General features: G+C 34.8%; 1 protein-coding gene across 2 annotated transcripts; it reads right to left on the bottom strand.

The window, feature by feature from the left end:
* Positions 1-1,730: 1,730 nt before the first annotated feature.
* On the bottom strand, positions 1,731-23,387 carry LOC100369937 (cysteine desulfurase-like). Of its 2 annotated transcripts, none has more exons than XM_085500118.1 (13): positions 23,185-23,387; positions 19,851-19,915; positions 16,180-16,296; positions 15,526-15,663; positions 14,588-14,686; positions 12,489-12,582; positions 10,533-10,667; positions 6,379-6,536; positions 4,333-4,438; positions 3,967-4,048; positions 2,841-2,924; positions 2,635-2,724; positions 1,731-2,022 (listed from the first exon to the last, which is right to left on the bottom strand). In XM_085500118.1, exons 1-13 carry the CDS (start codon positions 23,279-23,281, stop codon positions 1,959-1,961), a joined length of 1,329 nt encoding a protein of 442 aa, XP_085356244.1. In that variant the 5' UTR covers positions 23,282-23,387; the 3' UTR covers positions 1,731-1,958. The 2 variants fall into 2 exon arrangements, with proteins under 2 accessions (XP_085356244.1, XP_085356246.1); XM_085500120.1 differs by having other exon boundaries at positions 19,851-19,912.
* Positions 23,388-23,606: the final 219 nt, after the last annotated feature.

Below are 23,606 nucleotides of genomic sequence, written 5' to 3'. Positions count from 1 at the left end.
TTATTTTATGCAGTCAGGAATAATTTCTCCCTATGATGACTGTAAGCTGGACATTTCATTACAAAATGTTGCTCATCTTCAATTACATTTTGGCTGCACATATCACATGTTCTTTTATCCAGAGGCACATTATTATGTCTGCCTTTCTCAATTTTAAAGTCATGGTTGCTTGTCCTGAATTTTGCAATTAACCTTCTAAGACCATGGTTATGCATATTAATTAGGTAATTTTCAAATCTTGTTTAAATAGTCTGTATGTTCTTAGTTTGTTTTTAGCCAAGGTTTGTTTTCTATTATCATTATGCATGTCTAAAATCCATTGGTTTTCAAATGATTTGTATATTTTTTTAATGAATAAAGTCTAAATTTTTCTTATTTCACGCGAGTTTACAATGGTAACAATATCAATATCTTGCATGAGGGTTTCTGCACTTATAGCAACTGTTGAAACCATAAGTAATACAATCAATGCTTTGTAATAAATGCAAATTCTATTTGCTGACCATTGCTTTACCCAATGAATGTTACCATAAGAACTATCAAACAATTTACACAACGAAAGTTGACAAATTGAATTTATTTTTATTGAATTGAACTGATATAATGTGAAAATAATTAACTAAAACTAAATAACTAAAAACAAATATTGAACACAGTATGCATGGGAGTCACCCTGGCATCGATGAATATACATTATCAACATCGCAACTTGAAAATTAACACAATATAAAGTTTTCTTTTTAAAAACAATGTCAAAAACCCTGTATATTTTTGAAATCAAAAAGTGCCAGTTCTCAAAATTCGTTTTCACTTTTTAAATTTCAATTTTGTTTTGCTTCCACTGCCACTGTGTACTAATTGAGCACAGTATCTAAACATAGCACCAATTAAATTCCAAATATACATATGTAAATAAACATTTTAGGAAGGTAGCTATTTCAGGAAAAAAAAAACATTAAATATTTTAAACTACAACAAATTTATTTCAATAATCACTGATTTTCCTATAATTGTATACTGGTCTCAAAACAAATAAGTTTTGAACAACTACAACGAAATTTACCCAATATTTAAAGAATTTTACAGTTGCCCTGGCTATTTATACAAACATTGAAAAACAACTTTCCCGAAAATAAAGAGAATAAAAAATATACTGATTATATCAGCTTCAAATGTATTTACAGTCAATGGTTATACTATTAGTATTCTGGTACTTATAGTTACAGGAATAACCAATTTCTGATTAGAGCTAAATCAAAATGTATATACAGCAACACAATACTGTATATAGAAATAAGTTCATATGCTGACACTCTCGGCGAGTCTACGTTTTGATACTGAGTACCACACTAGACTAAAATATTTGTTGAATCATTAAATTTCTAAAGAATTCTCACTCTTGCCATTTCGATACTTTCTGGTGATTCTGACTACTACACGAACTCAGGAGGGCATATGACTGAATCAGCCTCTAATTTGTATAGGCCGGTGCACTGTGATATCATTCGATTACATTTTTGCTAACCAGCGAATGCCTGCCCAACGAAAATATGGTGTGCTCATAGTTAAGCACTAGTTTGGGATCTATTGTGATAACATTATTATGTCAGAATGTATGCATAGTGTGTATACACATATGAAACCATGCTGAGTGAGGGTTTATTGTACAACCCTTTGAACACATCATTTTTCAAGATTTTTTTTTGTAATTTTACATAGCAAAACATAAATGACAATTTCAAATTGACTTTAATTTTTTTTTAACGAAGAAAGTTGATGACAAACTGGCCTACTAATGATGTAACAACATCTCGCAATGGTGCTGAAGTGCTGATAGAGTTACATATATGTTACAGATTATAAGAATAGTAGAAGGAATCTGATGTCACTGATCACTACAAGATGAAGACAAGACAGATGAGGATGCTTTTCAGTGTTGCCATGGCAATTTACATCTATCAATGTTGACTCCACTTTATGTTTTTCAAATCAATTCCTTCTTGGACCATCTCCCATAGTGGGCTGTAAGATACAATGTATAAACAAATAAATGAGAGGATGAGAGCGAAAACAGCTTTCATCAGACATGAATAATTACTAATCTTTTTGAATATGATGTCTGAGTGGTTGAACATACCAATTCTCTAATTTATGCTGTAGCTGCATCAGTGAATACACTATCACTTGCCAAATTAAATAACTGACTTTCAGTGATAGGAACAGATTTACAGACAACCCGTGGATTTTATATAATGAATATGATATAATAAACAAGAATATTGAAAAGTATGCATGAAAGCAATATATCGTATCAACTAATGCATAGCAAAGGTCAATGTGATGCTGTACTGCCCGAGTTAATACTTTGTGGTATTCTTGTGATAACCCTCATTATTTATTATACATGTTTCCTCCGCTTATAGTAACAACTCAATAAAATTTAAGCCAAAAATGGGAACGAAAAACATTTTGCATAGTGCAAATGTTCGCATTCTGTGACAGAATTTTCTCATAGCGAGATGTCAAAAGACCACATTCAATGGCATAGTCTCATATAAGATAAAATTTTAATGTTGGAACATGCGTATATTTGTCTTGGAATGACACGGCTTAGTAATTTAAAATTATATATACCTCATTTCACGAAGTGCTCTGACATGTTTAATACACTTCTCAGCTGTGAAATCTACTTCTTCTTGTGTTGTAAATCTGCCAATACCAAACCTGAAAAGAACAAAACCAAAATAATAATTTTGAGAAGACTAAGGCATTTTTCAATATCATTTGTTTCTCATATTATTGAAGTAAACATTGATGTTAAACAAAATATCATTTGTTACCTAATTGAAGAATGTGCGAGGTCATCGTCAGTACCGATGGCTCGTAGAACATAGGATGGTTCCAGGGATGCTGACGTACAGGCACTGTAATAACGAAATACACACCGTTATATCATTCACCAATAAATTTTTATATTAAAGATAGTCAGCGCTAACATACTTTTGACTCCCAAGTTTACTGAAAGTTCCCTGTCAATGGTGGTTTGAAAGTCTGAAAAATATTTATATTATGAATTATGAGCCTCAGTTTTATGTATTTGACCAATTTTCAAATTAGAAATAAATAAATAAATGCACTGTTTCCATGGAAACCAGGTTGGGTACCACTTTTTTGTTTGCTTTTTTTCATTTATTTGATTGAATATTACTCTCAGCAAAATATAAAGAATTTGTAAAGCTTCTAAATTTTATGCAAATTTACCAGGCAACTCGTAACTATTTTTTTTCAAAATATGCATTTCATAATCCAATTTCACCTTTCAATAAAACCATCAAACAAATACATTGATGTTTGTTGTAAATTGTGTGCATCTTTTTACTGATATCATTAAAGTGGAATGTCGGTGTGATTTGCATAAGCTGAGTGGTTGTGTATTGTGATTCATTTTATTCCGCTTGACCAATCCTTATCCAATTAGCATGGTATACTTGTACAGAGAGATGACAATGTCATATAAGCATGTAGTGTAGACTTCATGTAAAACATTAGAATTCCACACTCAGCAACATAACAAAAAGTAGGAGAAGGTGAAGGCAAATTCATCGACCACCTCACCACTATACCTTGGCAAATTCTATTCAGCAAGTGCGCGTATTCAAGTGCACCCTCTTTGGCAATTTGTTTCACATCCACTGTCAAACTCTAGGACAAATCTGATTGGTGCACGTTTTAAATGCACTTCCAATTGGATCTATGTATTTTACGGAGGTCAACAAACCTTTTGGTGGAATCATGCACAGATTCAGAGTGGAGTGGGTAAACATCAAGTCTGTTTGCAGATGCACACAAGGAAGCTCCTGAAACTTGCCATGCTCCTGCCAAACCTATCTAACGTAAGATGGCCTCTCTTGTATCACTGGTTCAATTTCCTGCATTCATTTGCAACTATTCAACAGTAAATCTTACCTTCCTGAACTCAGTGCTACATCCTTTAAAGCCATCAATAAACTCTCCCCTTCCACAAATGCAAACGAGAGATTAACACAACCTGCAGAGTTAATGAACAGAAAGCAATGGTTATGCTTTATATGATTGAAAAAAAAAAAATAGTATGAAACACACTTATAACAGTATATCCACTAGACAGACTGGCATTGGGAAACTCAATACAGATATAGGGAACTGCACAGTACACATACAAACCACAGACTGAAGTTCTCTGCAGTTTAATATATATTTTGTTAACATTTTTCCCGAACAGAGAAAACTTTTTGGAGTGAAGGCGCAGCAGAATTTTGTTGACAAACAAAAACAACTCAATCAGATACTAACCAGGATAGGAGTGTTGTGAATCACCATTTTTAACCACATGTGATAAACCATTCATAATTGTATTTGTCAATCTTTCGGACAACCTCTTAATGTGCTTACTATCATACTGGAAAAAAAAAAAAGAGGAAAGATTTTTGTTTATTACTGTAGAAAACTCACTGGAAGCTAAATGTGCATGGTTGAAATAAGACGCAACATTGTGACATGGTCCATCACACTTACAAATAATGCAAATTTGTGCTGAGTGAAAGATTTTTTAATTTGAAGCCATGAAAGTGTGGTAAAATAAGGTCCAGTACAATGGACACCTGGTACAAAATAAACCCATATAATTATCTTTAAAATTCTGATCAAAATCTATAACCAATAGAATATTATATCCAACTGGTCAAAAAATATTATGGAATTAATACAAATATAATGCATCTTTAGTGGCATAAGAGCGCTCAAAGTTGAGATCTAATTTAAATTCTGCTGACTGATTGAATAACACATGTTACATTCTATTCATATGCAAATATTTCCAGACATCTGTTCACCTAGTGTTAACAATGAAAATACCGGCAGATAAATTCTGTAGACAGAGCAAAATAAAACAATACCCGATAATCCACCACCGTGTTGTGAGACATGGCACACGTTATTTTAAGGTACTTTAACATCGATATTAAACAAGTCATTGTCAATGACACGTCCCCGTTCCGTTCATATTTGAGTGACATATACATTCAAAGCAGATCATGACCGAAATGCACCTGCATATGTACAACACATTGTGCTAAATCTGAACAAAATCCATCCATGCATGACTGAGATCCGGTTCTGGAATTGTGAAAATACGTGATTTTGATGCATTTTCGGCCTTAAAATGGCCATCATTATGCTATTGTTAAGCAGATCATGAAACAAATGCACATATCTATTTGTGACATGATGTACCATGTGTGTGTGAAGTTTGAACTTGATCAATCCAGACATGTCTTGGGATACGGATCCAGAACTGAATTCTTTAACAAAATGGCCGCCAGTCGGCCATTTCGAACTTGATCCGAAAAAAAAAAAAAAAGACGTGCATCAAGGGCCTATTATGTTTAATGTATGTACCAAATTTGAACAAAATTCATTCATGCATAACTGAGATACGGGTCCGGAATGGTGAAAATGTGCGATTTCAATGCATTTTTGGCCTTAAAGCGGCCCCCATTTGGCTATCGTTAATGAGATCATGAAACAAATGCACATACGTATTTGTGACATGACGTACCTTGTGTGTGTGAAGTTTGAACTTGATCAATCCAGACATGTCTCGGATACGGATCCAGAACTGAATTCTTTAAAACAAAATGGCCGCCAGTCGGCTATTTCGAACTTGATCCGAAAAAAAAAATGATGTGCATCAAGGTCCTATTATGTTTAATGTATGTACCAAATTTGAATGAAATCCGTCCATGCATAACTGAGATCCGGGTCCGGAATGGTGAAAATGTGCGATTTCAATGCATTTTCGGCCTTAAAATGGCCGCTATTCGGCTATCGTTAATCGGATATGAAAAAAATGCATGTGCATATGTCCCATATAATGTGTGATGTATGAGTGAAGTTTGAACTTAATCGGTCCATGCATGTTCGAGATACAGGTGATCACGGACGCACGGACGGACGGACGCACACAGGGCAAAACATAAGTCCCCGTTTTCAGACTGCGTCCGAACGGGGACTAAAAATAAATATATTATCGAGTCCCTGCATCTGCATATAAATAACATACTAATTTACAGAATCATTGCTGTAAAACCAATTTTAGTTTTCTGACGTTATTTTATAATATTCATTATGAAGTATTTTCAACGCACATATTAGGATATCCAGTTGAATACTACACAAACAGCAAATAAACGGGATACACAAACACCAAATAGGATTATGTTTTTTTGACAGTTGAAATACCTAGCATAGTTTCAAGAGTGCAACACAGTGCAGTGCAGTGTAGTGTAGTGTAGTGCAGTGCAGTGTAGTGCAGTGCAGTGCAGTTAATAAATTACAAACCTCCATCTCTTGTGCAGCCACGTCGCAAGCAGCTCCTAGTCCAACAACTAAAGGTGCAGGTAATGTGCCGCTACGCATACCACGTTCCTGTCCACCGCCACTCTGTAAAGCCTCAACTCGAACACGAGGTTTGCGACGAATGAAAAATGCTCCAACGCCTGGAACAATAGCAATACACAACGATTGACATTTTTTTTTGTTATAAATATTTGTGTGCACAATCCCCCCCCCCCCCCCCGTGTGCAAATTGCAAGAGTATTTTGTGCAATACTGTAAAACATGTTGAAAATGCGGCATGTAATTTTAGCGAATTGTGGTAAAATGACGTAATAGCGTAATGTTGATTTAGCGAAACTCTCTCATTGTTGAATTCTTTGTTTGAATTTTTAATAAAGTCATTAGCGACATATTGAATTAGCGAACAAGTTCTCTTGCTAAATTTGCGAAAAAGACATGCTCGCAAAAAAGACATGTCTTATGGCCTAGAACACCATAAATCCTTTTTTTGGAGGATGTGGCAGGGGTATGTGACCATCTCTTCAGGTTATAAAAACACTATGGCAATTCAGTGTACTATCGCAGGATTAACCACACTCAAGTCATACGCATGCACCTCGAGACCATGACTTGAATCGAACCAGTTGTACATTTGGTAAAAACCATATAGCAATGAAGTATACTCATGCAGCATGAAAACCCTAGTAAGATTTCTCTGAAGTAGTTTTACTTGAATAGTCCAGGCATGTACGAGATAAGGCTAACTACCCAGTACATTTATTTAAACAAGATGACTAGTAGAATGTGACAAAACTAGTCCCTGTTTATATTATAGACACAAGATGTATATATATGACCTGATGTGTGATGTATTTGTGAAGTTTAAACTTGATTGATCCAGGCATGTATAAGATATGGCTCTGTGGAACTGCATTTGTTCAAGCAAGTTGACTGCCATTCAGTCATTTTGAAATTGAATGTGACAAAAATGCAAGTATGTTTGTCAGATATGAAGTTTAAACTTTATCAGTACAGGCATGTACAGGCATACTTTTTAAAACAAAATGGCTGCCACTCATGCAACATATTGCATAATTGTATGTTATTTTCTAGAATTTATTTTAAATTTTTTGATCAAATAGGTATTAGTGGTCATTTGCTTACAGGTATTAATCAAATTTTTCAGAAAAATATGGAATTATTTGAGTTTATTTTGTGAAATGGAGACTGAAGGTGATTATGGCATTCAAAAGAAGTTGACACTGATTTTATTATTTGGTGAACATTGTACAAACTATTGTAAACATTAATTATTTGTTAATTCTGCTATTTTTGCTGATAAGTAAAATTTGCTAAATTAAATTTATGTGAACATGTAAAATTTATTTATTTATTTATTTAGTTAGTTACAAATTTAAACCGAGATGTGAACCAACCAATTCTTACACGCCTCCATCCCTCTTCTTGTGCTAATATGGATCAGCCCAAATGTTTTAGGTTGAATGAGGGTGTAAAACAATATTGACAAACTGATGAAAGCATAACATGGTCTGGTGAGCAATACAAACACAGCCCATGTCCATTGTTCCATGACAGATCAAGGCTGACATACTGACATTTTCAAGTTTGGATTTTAAGCACTCCAGTCATGTGCTCTGTATTGTGTTTAATGTAGTACCCCATAGTGATGCATTCTACATGTGCATACAGGTGCTGCATGACAACTGTAGAAATTTAGTTATTCCAATTTTAAGGCATCTTTAATACCAGAAACAACCATTTTTAATAAAAACAAAAATGAAAATTCTGTTTAAATAACAGTCCCTCCAAAATGATAATAAGCAAAATGATTAATAAGCTGAATGAACTTGCAATGACCTTTTGAAAAAAAAAATATCAGAGCACATAGAAAATCATGTGACAAGCCTGACACTTGATAAGATGACTTTTTAAATGACCTTTACCTTTGATCTAAATCATCTAAATACTGTGAAATACTTTGTTAGATGGAATTAGTTTTCGCTGAAAATATTTTTTGGGTGTTTTGTATGGAATTTATTTTCACTTATTTTTGACGAGTTGAATGTAAAATATAAAAAAAAAAAAAGTATATTTCCTGGATTTTATTTTCACTGAATTATTCCTTCAGCGAAAATTAATTCCAAGCGTAAATAAAGTATTTTACAGTACTATCCTCATGCAAATGTTCTTGAACAGCATACATGCACAAGAGGGCAGAGTAAGTTCATCAATAGGTTAAGAGTTCATGTGTGAAGAGTGCCTGGACGCATTTCATTAGCTCAAAATGTTTTAAAATACTTTTGTCATTTTTGTTATGCAGCCTGGATCCAAAAGATCAGGTTTTCAAACTATCTTTGCACAAACATGCAGGGATTTTTTTAAACAAGGGGACAGGGGCACAATGCCCTTATGCCGTGGCCATGCATCTCCTTACCCTGGGGAGCAGATCTTCTAGTAACCATGAAATTCTGATTGACCATGGATCACATGCGGCCAGTCTTCAACTGTGACCTGTCTGATAGTAATTGTGGCCCTAAGGAAGCCATAGAATGCTCCTTATTAACTTATTATTAACTAATTATCAAAAACTCCACACCCTGGTAGGCCGAACCCTATCACCCCCCCCCACTTGATGGCGCCGCTAAATTGCACTGCTCCCTCTTGCAGTTTTTTTCTAGAAAAAACCCAGAACATGGATTAACTATAAAACAACCATCACAACTAAACAGCATTGATGGTTTAAACAATGAGTTAGTTGCGAAATTGTGTTTTTTTTAGTAATGAGGTATCTAAACAATGTATACATGTATTGTCTATGACTGCGAAGCTAACTAAACTTGATTAACACAGATATATTTGGATTTGGGTTTTAGACGATATATATATATCACTTATAGATACAAAGTACCAGTAGAGCAACGATCTAAAAATCATCTATAGCTAGAATGCACAGATACAATTGAGCAGGGTTCTTGCTAAAAGTATTCTATGAAACCATTGTCACTATATATCGCGATATTTAGACAACCTGAACATGGTTGTCTAGTGCTAGAATGAAGATCGAGCTATATATAAATGGAGGTCTTGTTAAAAATACTTTGTGAAATCAAATGCTGTGTTCTGCATATTAATAAATAGATTCAGACATTCAAACTATTTAAATTGGCTGTAAAATCTCTCACACCTTAATGAAAACCACTGATGTGAGAATGTTAAGCAGTGATATTTATACAGGGGTGATAAACCTATGACAAAGAATAATCAACACAATATTTTAAATTCTATTCATAGTTAATTTTTTTGTTATCATAATACTGATGTAAAAAATCATTTGAATCAGCATACAGTCTGAGGCATCTTATAATATAAGTTTAAAGAAAAAATATTTGTTAAGCGTTATAGGACTTGGACACCATGAAGTATTCGTGGGAGGAAAAGATGTATAATGATAAGGTTATGACGAGGATACTGCAAAGTATGCACTCAGGCAATACGCAGTCGCAGCGGAGGTCGATACTCGCGTTGTACTGTCTTCGTGCATACTTTGCAGAATCCTTGTAATAACCTTATTATTATACATCTTTTCCTCCCACAAATACATCATGGGAATGCTGAAATCCAAAATGTTAGAACAGATTTAATGAACTTCTTTGTGTGGAGTTCAGTCAAACCCTGGTGGCAGCCATGTTGTTTTTTTATTATTAGTGGACGCTTATGTGCCTAATCATTTCATATTTGGAATTCACGTTTCCTAATATGGTAAGATGAAAATACACAGTGCAATACCACAAAATTATGATATTCTGTAACTTATGGCAATACAGTGACAGATGTATGATGATACCAAGTATTACTGTCACATTTCAACATTACTTTGTTTGAAAAACATTAAAGGGAAGACAGGTTATTTACTCTTTAAATACCTAAAGCCTAATCCATGATGGACATGGTTTCATAGCATAGAATCATCTACCATAGAATTTATAGTCAAGCTATTTTAGGCCTTGTGCCATCGCAAATCAGATTTGTCAAGAAGTGTAGCTAATATAAATGTACTTTTTCAAAGACGAAAATGATTTTGCAAATACAAGATGCCTTGTCCATAAAAATAATTATTGCCATTCCCACAAATTTACCTTTTGGCCCATAAATCTTATGCCCACTTATGGACATGAGATCTATTTTTTGTTGATTGACGTCCATCGGCACTTTTCCCACAGCCTGGGCAGCATCAGTGTGAAAGAATACCTTCTTCTCCCTGCATATGGCCCCTGTTGCATTGAAAAAATGGATTAGTTAAAACATTGCAAATATTATCAAGAAAAATGCAATTCATTGATTAACGAATAGGCACATACTACGGCATACCTAACATGAACTGATATGCATCTTCAATATATTAATGTAAGAATAACAAATACAATGAAATTTTTATAATGTTGAATGGGGAATATTCACTGGGTTTAATTTTAGTAGATTTCATGTTGCAGGATATTCACTTTGTTTTAAATTCATTAGTTTGTGAAAGAAAAAAATAAATTCCATTTTCAAATTTTGAATATTCATTGGGTTTTCACTGGGAAACCAAATAAGCGGTAACAATACCCAGCAAATAATTAAGACTGATATACAGTTGTATACAGTAAAAGTTCTGCTATGAGGAGAAAAAAGTTAAAAAATTTCAAAATTCTACAGATCATTTATTCACTTCACCTTTTCACCACCAGTTCTCTCTTTTCATCATAAATTCACAAAAAAGTCCTGTTTATAGTCTGCACTTTCCTTCAGAAGATTGGAACAAAAATAGCAAATTTTTTTGGGTAAAAACTACATATTGACTCAAATTTCTTCTGTGGGCTCCAAAATTAGGGTTAATTTTCAGAAATACTGTAGAATATAAGAAAAAAGAGCAGAAAATTTGGGCAAGGAAGTCTGATGGTGAAAAGGTTAAACCAGTTTGCACAACATTTAAAGGTTGCACTGTTAAGAATTTTACTGTGCATACATGCAATGCATTGTGGGAGAGAACTTCCAATCATTATAAAGAGAAACTATAACACTGGAAACTCACCATATAAAATTGTCATTTTTTAAAAATGTTTCAACAATATTACGACTCCTATCAATAATACAAGTTTTACACTATGTCAACAAGCAAAATTTCAAGATATGAAGTAATAATATCACCATAGAAACCAGTCAAAAAATGCAAATTTTAATCATACCGTACTCAATAATATTTGGTTTGTACAGTGACCTCATTTTTTTTTTCATTTAATCTTTGTGCACTGATGGCAATATAGTAACCATAGTAATGAAAGCTAGAAAAAAATGACAAAAAATCTTCGATTCAACCCGAATATCCTTAAATAACATTATTTTGTATTGATTAAATTGCATGGATCAGATCAGAACACAACAGGATTCAGTAGATTTCTGTAAAAGCAGATATACTGCCGAATGTTATCGCAATCTCGACTAGTTCTTAGGTCTGTTGAACTAAAAATTATTGCATATCACAACTGTACCTCTTCAAACAGATTCAACAAACATTATATTTGAATAGAAAGACTCTGAAGGATTATCAAAGAGATTAACTACTGATAATGACACATACGTCCTTTTGACCTTTAACTATCAACCACGGTGTTCCCAAAGTTGACTATAGAGAGCCTATGGTTAAACACAAGGATGTGTGTAAAATATTTAAACAGGAAAACTTTTGTTATTAGATTTAAGGTTTTTGGCCATTTTGAGAACAAAATTTATCAACAAATGAAATTTTATTTCGGGGAGTAGAGCTCATAACATTTGCTTTACATGCGCAGCGCAGATTAATTGTGAAACGTACGGATTCAAGATTCGATGAGAAAACAACACGTATTATTCGGTCAGGTCGTAATACATAAATATTCAAAATTGAGCTAAAAATTCCTGTATAGATCATGTAAGACAAAATTTACTTCAAACAAATTTCCAGATCGCAGGTACCATATTACACATTGGCTGGAGTACACTAAAGTAAATTTCACTAAACCAATTTTAACAAATTATTTACATAAACACAAGATGTTAACTATGTTGTGTATTACCTATTTCTTCTATTGGCTGCATTATTCCAATCTCATTATTCACTGTCATGATGGAAGCCAGTACAGTGTCTGGTCTGATGGCTGCCTTAAATTCCTGAATTAAAGTAAAACCAAAAAAAAAAAAAAATTAATGACCAAACCAGGACACGTATTGTGACACAAAACTAGTAATGTTCAACACAAAAACTGGTACCAACTTTTTTTTACCAACTAAAAATACATAATGCATATTTTATTCAAGACTAACTAAGGCCACACCGACTTAATTTTATGGATGACATCCGCGCGCGCATTATTTTTCGCCTGTTCTCAAAAAAAAAAAAAAAATCTCCGAGGACGAGTCTCTACAGAACGGTTTTCTGTCAGGAACTTGCCGACTCCTATTGTCGCAAAGCGCCGACTTGTCATAAACTCGTTTTGGACTACCTCAAAACCAAACTCCGCACAGTTCGATGCACGTTACGTAAAGCGCAAAGACCTATGGGAAAGAGATTGTCTCAAAACATGCCAATTTTGTCATAAATGATCCAACATGGCGACCACACCACCAAAATACGTGAGCATAAAAGTTCAGAGGTAAAACGGAGGGATTGTTGTAGACTCGTACGCAATTGATGTTGGCCAGGGAGATGTGATGTTTACACAGCTATACGAGAGATTGGTAGCGGCAAGCGAATTTCGCTCAGACAACTTTAAGGACATATTGTCCAGAGTGGCTGTCCCGCGTTTGTTCTGCAACGATGAGAGAAATGGGAGAGGAGTGGAGGTGTATGGTGGCCTAAAAGCGGTCAGGCGACAAGTCAGTTCGGTTGCTTTGTCCGCATTGAAAGTCGACAAAACTTTTCGGGGTGAAGAAAAGTTTCTTATTATTTATTTTTTCATATTCTGATTTGGATAATTTGCTTGCACATACAGTCAGTAATATTTTGATTATATGACAAATTTTCATCAAGGTACATGTACATACTTTTCTGCATCCAAATTTTTGTTGACTCTCTGTTTGTTTGTTTTTCAATATCGAGCCTCTTATAATTTGTTACATAGTTGAAGTAGTTCTTGAGCATTTGTGTCTACACTTAGTCTATCTGAAGTGTCACTTTAAAAGCTGTAGTTTGAATGTCAAAGAAGTTAATTTCCAGGTTGCTGTTGACAAACTTATTGTTCATTTTTAATTATTTTTTTTTTCAATACAACACAGTAAATTTTTCTTTATTATTGAGTTGATGTGTATGCCTTTGGCAAAGCTAACATCTGCCTTATCCTCTTGCCTTTTCATAATCAAAGATGATGATACCTGTGACAGTAATACAGTACGAAATGTGTACATCAGCATGTGCCTCCTCCAAATAAAGACTTGTTGTTTTTTTGATACACTATGGTTCAATTCGTAATAACAGTTCCGTAGTCCTGTGGTTTTAACAGCATTTTTTTTTGGCAGGATTTTTTTTTCGCACTCTTGTATTAGTTTTGGGGTCTTCAGAGGATGTCATCCATAAAATTAAATCAGTGTGGCCTAAATTATAATAACCGTAATTCTGTTTGTACTGTGGTTTATGAATAGCGCCATCTTGTGTCAACCATAACATATTCTTTCCTTTTTATTTTATTTTATTTTACCCAGTTTTCTAGTCGGCGTGTCAAATCAGTCATAAATTACCATTTAGAATTTGATGTTTTACCAGATTGGTTTGAACATTAGAAAGGGTCAACCCCAACCCTGGGCGAGTGTGCTTCAGACTCAATAGGAAGGCTAAATCCACTGGCCGAGACTCATTCACTATAGAAACTCTGGGACACAATAGCACAATAAATTGCTATAAAGCCATTATGATAGGGAGATGGTCACACAGCCCTGTCATGTACTCCCAAACTGAAATATGGTCTTTGTGGCAAAATGTAATATAAGAAAAAAAGCCTCGCACAAAAATAACTAAAAAAACAGCGTCATGGGTTACCCAGTTCAACAAGGTAATCTCTGGTAAATATCCCCCAATCCGACCAACATCTATTTGCTAGAATACTTATTATTTTTTGATCCTATTTAATTAATCCCCTTTTCCCAAATCCCTACCATAACTCACATTCCATGTGTTACTTACATTTAAATCAATTCTACCACTCTTTTGCACTGGTAAATAGGTTACATTGAAACCTTCCGCTTCTAAAGCCCGACATGAATCTAGCACACATTTATGCTCCTGAAAAAATAAAGAAAACAAGCCATGCCGTTAGTTATCGAATTCAAGATATATAGTTTTGTTTATAGTAATATAGCTGGAATATAACCATGTCGGGAATATGATTATGATGATTGTTTAACATTAAAATGATTGACATTGTATCTGATCGTCAAACAAGTACTCGTCCACATTGAGAGATACTGCTCTGGAACAGCATTAATTAAAACAAAATCAGCCATTTTGAATACATATATATATCTATAACATGATGTATAATGAATATATAAAATTTGAACATAATCAGTCAAAGCATGTCAGAGATGGCTCTAGAAGCCCATTCATTAAAACAAAATGGCTGCCAGTCATCCATTTTGAATCTGATCGGAAAAATAAAATGACGTGCATCAGGAACTTGTAATGTCTAATGTACATTATAAGTTTGAACGAAATCCATCCATAAATGCCTATTATTTGATGATTTTTTTAGCACAAAAATGACCACCATTCGGCAACTTTGAATAGGGCTAGGATCATCAAACCAATAAATCTATATATCTATGACATGCTGTATAATGAATATATAAAATTTGAACATAATCAGTCGAAGCAAGTCATAGATATGGCACTAGAACCACATTCATTAAAACAAAATGGCAACAACGGGATCACAACATAAGCTATATTTGCAGTATATTCAGTAAGTTCAAGAAATTACTGACTGATGGCAAAAATATTTAGCTTGATTTGATTCCCATGAACCAAGCGTCACAATACAACTGATTTATGACGTGTCCCAGGCAAAAAAAGTTTCTGTTCATAAGAATAACATTGTTTTTATAGGAATCGGGCCAACTTACTGTCTGTGTAGTGATAACATGTTTCTTTTTACTCTTGTAAAACCTAGCTACTCCTTTTACAGCAATGTTGTTGGATTCAGTAGCACCACTGGTGAATATAATCTCTCTGGGATCAGCGCCGATGATATCTGCAACTTGCTGGATAAAATTATGTTGATATTAGCATTCCTTTTGTTTCTGGGATGTTAGAACACAGATTATGATGAAGTGTGCCCTCTAGTGGTGAGTTATAAGCACTGATGAGATTCTTCCCCAAGAGAATGAATGAGGGCAGTCAAAAAAATATGAAAATATTAATTATTGCATTTTTTTTTGTATATATTATACAATTGATCAATGAAGTATTATTCTATACTCAATGACAAAAAATAATTTGCATTCATTTTATTTTTTGCAATAAATGTGATGTCACATTTTACCCATAATTCCTACCTGGAAAATCAAAATGATAGACAAAGATCCCCCCACTGCAAAAGAATGTTCATGATTGTCCTGATGGGCCTTTGTAGAAAGTATGCAATTCTGCAAAAAAATAATGCTGCGACAAGTTAAGCCCAAGATGGGTACTCTTGTGTTCCCCCGATCGTGAGTATCATGCTGTTATAGCCTGGACTTCTCCTTCAATATCTAAAACCCGACAGAAGCAGAACTTACCTTCCGTGCTTTCTCCACACCTTTCTCAGTTTCCCATCCATACGCATGCGTTCGGGAATGAGGGTTACCATAGTAACTGACATTATATGGCAACATAGCATCATGAACTCGTGGATCCTTTCCAAAAAAAAAAAAAAAAAAAAATTATCAAAAGATGTAATATGTATGTAATATGTAACTTTTCATAACCATGTATGGTCTACCGATTTATGAGTATGTGTAAGCGCACATCAATCAAATGTATTTCTAGCCAATAGTGTCACAGAATGCAGTGAATACTGACTTTGAATGCGTGAACAGAAATAAAACAAGAGTATTTCCTGTAATATGTGCAAAACACATACTCTCGATTAAACAAGTCATTGAAAATGACACAGTCCCCGTTAAATAAAGTTCTCTTTGTGCTTGTCATATTAAAGCGGAGGGATTGTCTCGAGCGTGCCCTTGAAACTTGAGTTCCAAGTCGCAAATACAACAGATTGTTTATTTACATCAAATTCGAACACTTGTTGTGTGACGACCCCTCTGGTTTAAGACATAGCAAAGAAAAACATAGATCACAAGTGAAAGCATGTCCAAGTTATCACATTTTTAACAAACAAGATGACTGCCAGTCAGCCATATTTGATCAAATTGCAAATTTAATTGACATGTACATGTATCCATTTATGACATGCTAAATATCAATGAAAGTGATACATGGGTGACAGAGATATAGTAATATGGCCAAAAATAAAAACAGCCGTTATTCAGCCATCTTTGATCTGATTATGAAACAAACTGACATTTATGATGTATGTGCCAAATATGAATGAAAATGGTACATAAATCTTGGAAATATAGTAGTAAGGCCAAAAAGTCAGATGTCTGCCAGTCGGCCATCCTTGATCCGATTTTGAAACAAATTGTCATGGACATGTATTCTAACATGTATAATCTAACAAATTGAATGAAAACTGACAAAGCATGTCTAAAATACGACATTTTCAAAAAAACAAGATGGCTGCCAGTTGGCCATTTTGAATCGAATCGCTAAACCACTGCATGTGCATATGTCCCACATAAAGTACTAGGCACATGCAAAGAATGAACAGAATCGGTCCAAAGGATTCTGAAACATGACTCCGGACAGACGCACAGACGGAGACCGAATTATAAGTCCTCGACCGCTTCAATTCTTATGAGATCATCATCACATATTACACACTTACATATGCTAATCTTACGAATCTTTGGCAATGCCTAATACATGTACATGAATGCCTATCCAACTAGGCCACTAGTCAAAATAATAAACGAATACACTACTTTGCATCGTTACTCCTATAACTGGTTATTTTTAAAAGTCTGAACAAATAAATTGCCTTGTGAACTTTAGCTGTACGTATTTTGATAAATTTTCAATTTAAAATGGACTCCAGAATATGTTTTAAAGCTATGTAGAAAACACAGTAACCATTTCCATAGAAACAAGTTTGGTTACTTCTTTTTTTACTTGCTGTAATTTATCTGAAGGAACATTTCACTCAACAAAATATCAAGAATTTGTAGTGTTTTTGTTTTACTCGTTATCCACATTGATTCTTGAAGGGGAACTAAATAGAGCCTAATTTGGTGTTTGTATTTATCAAGTTATGTATATTGATTATAAATTTGAAAAAAAAAATTAAAAAAAATGATTATCTTCAGAGTTATGATGATTTAAATATGAGAAACCATAAACCTGTGAAAGACTTCCTCATGAGGTAAGGTAACAAAGCATGATGACGAAATAGTATCTGATTAAATATAAACAACTTAGGGAGCCACAGTTGACTGGACTGGTGAATTGACTTCTAGTCTAGGTTGTTTCGACTTTTACGTTAATGTTGTTTACAAGCGTATCAACATACAAACATTATGGATGTGCGATTCATCGAGACAGGCATTTTTTTCGTCTAAATGTCTAATAAATGCTGTTTCCAGTACTGCACTGTGTGTGCAAATTATTTTAAAGCCTGGATGCTGGAGTATGCAATCTTGAGTTCGTAGGGTGGTGGTGGAAACATTTTCTTCAGGGCTGCACTGGCAATTCATGGGACAATTGTCACAGGAGCACCAAGCAGATTGTTCGGAGACTTCCGAACAACAGGCATCGTCGGCGATATAATCTCATCACTCACACTGGACTGATCTGAATCTTCACAGTATACCGTACTTCCCTGATCATAAGCCCGGAGGCATGAACACGTAAGTGAAAAGTAAGGGATGAGCTTATACTCGAGGACCAACTCATTGTCATTGATTTCCACGACACTTACAATGAAGAAACAAACATGTTCATAAAAAAAAAACACATATGATTTACATACAGTCTGAATTTACGGTGAAATAATGGGTAGGGTCTGTGGGGAAACAGTCAAAGGCATTTATTATCTTCGTTTTGGTATGTTTTCGATCGTACGCAAACTCTCGATGCAAAGCAATTTTTCAACATGGTGTTTTTCAGCACGATTTGACCTGAAACAACTTCCTTTGACCTAACAGGTCATGTCTTTCATTAACCAATCAAAATGATGATTTTTTATCGCAATGCGGAAGTGAATTACCGCAATGTTAAAATGCGATCTGTAGCACTGATTGCAACGAAAAAACGATGATTTTTTTCCCTAAAAACTGGCGATTCGCAATTTCCAAAAAGTAAACGACGGTTAATAGTAACCGTGGGTAAACCGAGTGTGGAGGAAAAATTTAAACACCTTTCACGGTCACTAACATGTCACATCATTCAAACACTAGGCCTTTCATGATAGTCTCATAGTAAACCATGCCCAATAACCAGGTACACGACTTAAATTAACGATCACATTTTTGGCTTTTCGAAAGCTACTACTCAAAGAAATATGGATTACGGTACTCCAGTATTGCAACATCAGGGTTCATTCTGAGTAAATGACAGAATAGAAAGGATGCGAACCACGTTGTGTACGTTCGCCACGCACTCTGAAATTAATGCGAGTTTTCTCATAAAGGCACGAACCAAACTACCATGCCAATCACGATTATCATGAAAAGAAACATACTTTTTACACGCATATTTTAAAGAATCGTGAATGCTCTCAACTCGATAAATACCTAGTAAAAATAGAAGGATGGGCTTACGATCAGAGAAGTACGGTACTTTAAAACAATTGGGCTTCCACTCTCAGAATACTGTGGTTCAAACGCATAATGCTCTAACCCAAGTTCTAAAAAGCACATTGTGCACATAAAAGTTGAGTTTATACTAGTAGTACACAATGCTTGGCAGCATGAATGGCTATGTACAATGGCGAATGTACGAATGCGATCAGATACTAAAACGTCATAGCTTTGAAAAGTACCCGGATGTTAAATATGTTCGTTCCCCTCCATGAATGGCCTCCATGCAGGTGTTTAATTGCAAGCATTCCAAATGCCTATCCAAGCTACAGTTATAATTAAAAACAAAATTATACCACTGCAATATTATTTCGAATACAGTTTAGAATATACACAGCTATAAATTAAGGCCACATTTAGGTTCGCTTTAATTAAGTTCAAAAAACAAACATGAATATATGTTAACAGTGATGTCTTGCTACAAATTAAAAAAATTTCACATTAAAATAGGCTCCAGAATGTTTATTTTTTATCATGTATTTGAAAATTACCATTGGTGTTGTAGCTTGGACATCAAGATAAAGGGCCTTCCCTTGAAAATTATTTCCTGAGGCTGCTAGAAAAAAGCAAAAAAAATCCAATTAAGTATGAACAAGTCATTGTAAATGCCATAGTCCCTGTCATGTTTTTAGTGACTTTGTCAAACAATGAAAAGTATAGTCAGGTTATGTTTAAATATTGGAATAGTACTGTAGAATACTTTATTTTCGCTTGGAATTTATTTTCGCTATTTTCGCTGAATGGATGATTCCGTGAAAATAAAATCCAGCCAATATACTTTTTTTCCTATATTTCACATTAAATTCATAAAAAATCAGTGAAAATAAGTTCCATACAAAACGCCCAAAAAGCCTTTTCAGCGCAAATTAATTCCAGCGAAAATAAAGTATTCCACAGTATTTGGCATATTAACTACAGATGTGTATGAAAGAGGTATAAAGATTAAGTTTGAATGAAATTGCTTGAGGCCTGCCATATAAACAGTTAATGCCATGTCCAAATAGTTAATATGCATAGATTGCAACCAGAACCTAATCAGGTCTGTGCATAGTCCCATACCATCTATGTACCAACTTTTATTACAATCTGTTAATGCCATGTCCAAATAGTTAATATGCATAGATTGCAACCAGAACCTAATCAGGTCTGTGCATAGTCCCATACCATCTATGTACCAAGTTTCATTACAATCTGTTAATGCCATGTCCAAAAAATTAATATGCATAGATTGCAACCAGAACCTAATCAGGTCTGTGCATAGTCCCATACCATCTATGTACTAAGTTTCATTACAATCTGTTAATGCCATGTCCAAATAGTTAATATGCATAGATTGCAACCAGAACCTAATCAGGTCTGTGCATAGTCCCATACCATCTATGTACCAACTTTTATTACAATCTGTTAATGCCATGTCCAAATAGTTAATATGCATAGATTGCAACCAGAACCTAATCAGGTCTGTGCATAGTCCCATACAATCTGTTCAATAATATTTGAGAAACAGTTAAAAATTTAAATTAGGTCACTAATATGCACAACAAATCTACTAAAAATATATCCAATAAATAATCCATCTTGAACAGTATACCTGTAGTAAACACTTATGACACCACACCACATCATGTTCAATACTATGAGGTTATTATGAGGATACCTCAAAGTATGCACAAAGACAGTACAGCGGGAGTATCGACCGTCGATGCTACGGTGTACAGTCTGAGTTATACTTATTATTATACATTATTATTTTGTGCTGCGGACATAATGAAGAACATTACATAATTTTTGCAGAATTTTTGAAATTATGTTGATTAAAAAGATCTTACATGTATCAATGTTGCCCCTAACAAGAAACTACTAGTACATGTATACAAATAAACGCTGCAACGACAAGATACAGGTCCGAATTTGCATCACCAATCCATGTATCTATAATTGTTGTATGCTAGTTCCAGGGCCAATTTCATTTAACCACGGTAGCAAGCTTCAGATGCTGTATGACAATTAAACATGGTTTATATAACAGCAATAAACCACCGCTGCAGTTGAACAACTCTGCGGCTCATGCACATGTTGTGAATTGTGCAATATCGTGTGGTATATCGGCCTGCAGAAGTGGTTTATTCCTTATTTAGTCCCTCACTAGATTTATTAGTACACTAACAGACAAAGTGTCCACATGTATAAGACTAATCAGCACCCATATTGCCACCAAACCACGAGTAAATAACAATAGGCTAAAGTCGCTCAGTCAGTTTTAAAAAAATATGATACATCCTAAGACCAGTTAATATGTTCGTTTTCCTGTTCATTGTTCCGATACTTCACCCCTGTTTTACCAGCAAATAAGTTTCTCAGACGTGAAGATGACTCTTTCTAAACATGCTAATGTTTTGTCTGAGTGGAGTTGGAACAAAGACAAGCGTGTCAGGGGTCGAATTGGTGGCATTTTGCCCAATTACCACTTCGCCCAAACGGTTTCGCCCGATTACCTGTTCGCCCGATTACCATTTCGCCCGATTGTCATTTCGCCCGATTACCAGTTCGCCTGATTCCTCGTATGTTTGGTATTTACGTGTAGTCAAAACAAGATAACCTAGAAGTCGAAATTTCAAAGTATGGTCGAAATTTAAAATTAATTAGCGTAGATCGGGCACTAATACTGTATTAATTATATACAATGTTGTGTTTCTATTTCAATTTAAAAGTATGGTCGAAATTTAAAATAAATTAGCGTGAATCGACTATAAAATCTGACTGTAAAAAAAGAGGAAATAATATATTATTGGTACTATATAAATTGTATTTAAAACTTTAAAAATACGGTTAACGACGTCGTGATTTGCGAGTTTTATTAGATTGATAAACGCCGAGGTTGGCTTTAGGTACTACTTAGTGTTCCAAGTTCCCAACACCGGAGGGCGTACAAAGGTTCCATCAATGGTCAATCTTTGCATAAAATGCGCGGATTGAAATTATTCTGCCAACAACACCACTGTGAAAGTATTTTATTCAAACACCGATGGTGAAACAAGTGAAAAATCTGTGTATGACGGCCGATGCATACCTGTCCCATTGCCTGTCGGCCAACCCTCTATTGTGAATGGGGATGACTACCCGCATTGGCGGACATCAGTTGCAGTGTTTGCATCGGCAAGAAAACCCCGACTAAAATGTGATCATATGGTAGATTTCATGCATTTTACCAGATGTACATTTCGAATCGAAACCCGCAGTAGGCTTACTGTGTAACATCAGTAAATCGGGCAAAAAGGAAAACGGGCGAACCGATAATTGGGCGAACTGGTAATTGGGCGAACTGGTAATCAGGCGAAGGAGTTCGGGCGAAGTGACTGTACCCCTCTGGGGTCAAACTGGAGTCATATGCTAATCAGCTATTACGTGAATAATTTGCAATTGACCAGGACTTGGTTATTTTCGTCATGCTTGTAGTCCAGAAAAAGTACTGCAATTACAACAGCTGTGAGTCACTTTGTATATTGTATACTGGTGACCTGTGGATCTGGGCAACTTCCAAACTGGCTACGTTTCTGAGAAGATTGAAAGTAGAAAGACTGACAAATCTGTGTGCTCTGTTTACATCTATTCCGTAGGAATTTGAGCTCGCAAACATGAGTTTTACTGGCCAGAATGCTATTACATACATGTGGTTTCAACAAATTAAAACAATATTTTGATCTTTGTAACCCTTTCACCCAAACGCTAACATTGTCATCTATGGAGTTCCAATTAGTGGTATGAGACCATAACATCACATAAATAAACATAATAGTAGAGTGAAACCTATAAATGTCTACATACCAGACACTGCGGAAGGAGCATTTGCAATGCCCCTGTTTGTTATGTTACTTAGCCTCGATAATAATGTCCGTAACGTCGTGGGTTTAACGTGATTCATCTTGAAATTGTAGCTCTCCGAACTTGCAATAAATTATCAACACGGATATCACGATCAAATGAGCCGTGGTCCGCAATCAAACAATCAAAACACCACTGAACCAGGACGCATGTGCGCAAAAGAGTGTGCTCCCTAAGTAAGTATAAAATATGAAGACGTCAAATACCAGGATCATTACACGGATATTCGTGTAATTCTTTATTAAAGACGAATAAAGTTGTGTGTGCACTGTTTTAAAAATATAAATTGTTTAATAGTTTACATATAATTATATATCTAAAGAATGATATTTTGTTTAGAATAATAGGAACTGTCGAATGGAAAT

The sequence above is a fragment of the Saccoglossus kowalevskii genome, chromosome 6, assembly GCF_978046115.1.
Source record: "Saccoglossus kowalevskii chromosome 6, keSacKowa6.1, whole genome shotgun sequence".
Classification (NCBI taxonomy): Eukaryota; Metazoa; Hemichordata; class Enteropneusta; family Harrimaniidae; genus Saccoglossus; species Saccoglossus kowalevskii.
This window is presented reverse-complemented; position numbering and strand designations above follow the sequence as displayed.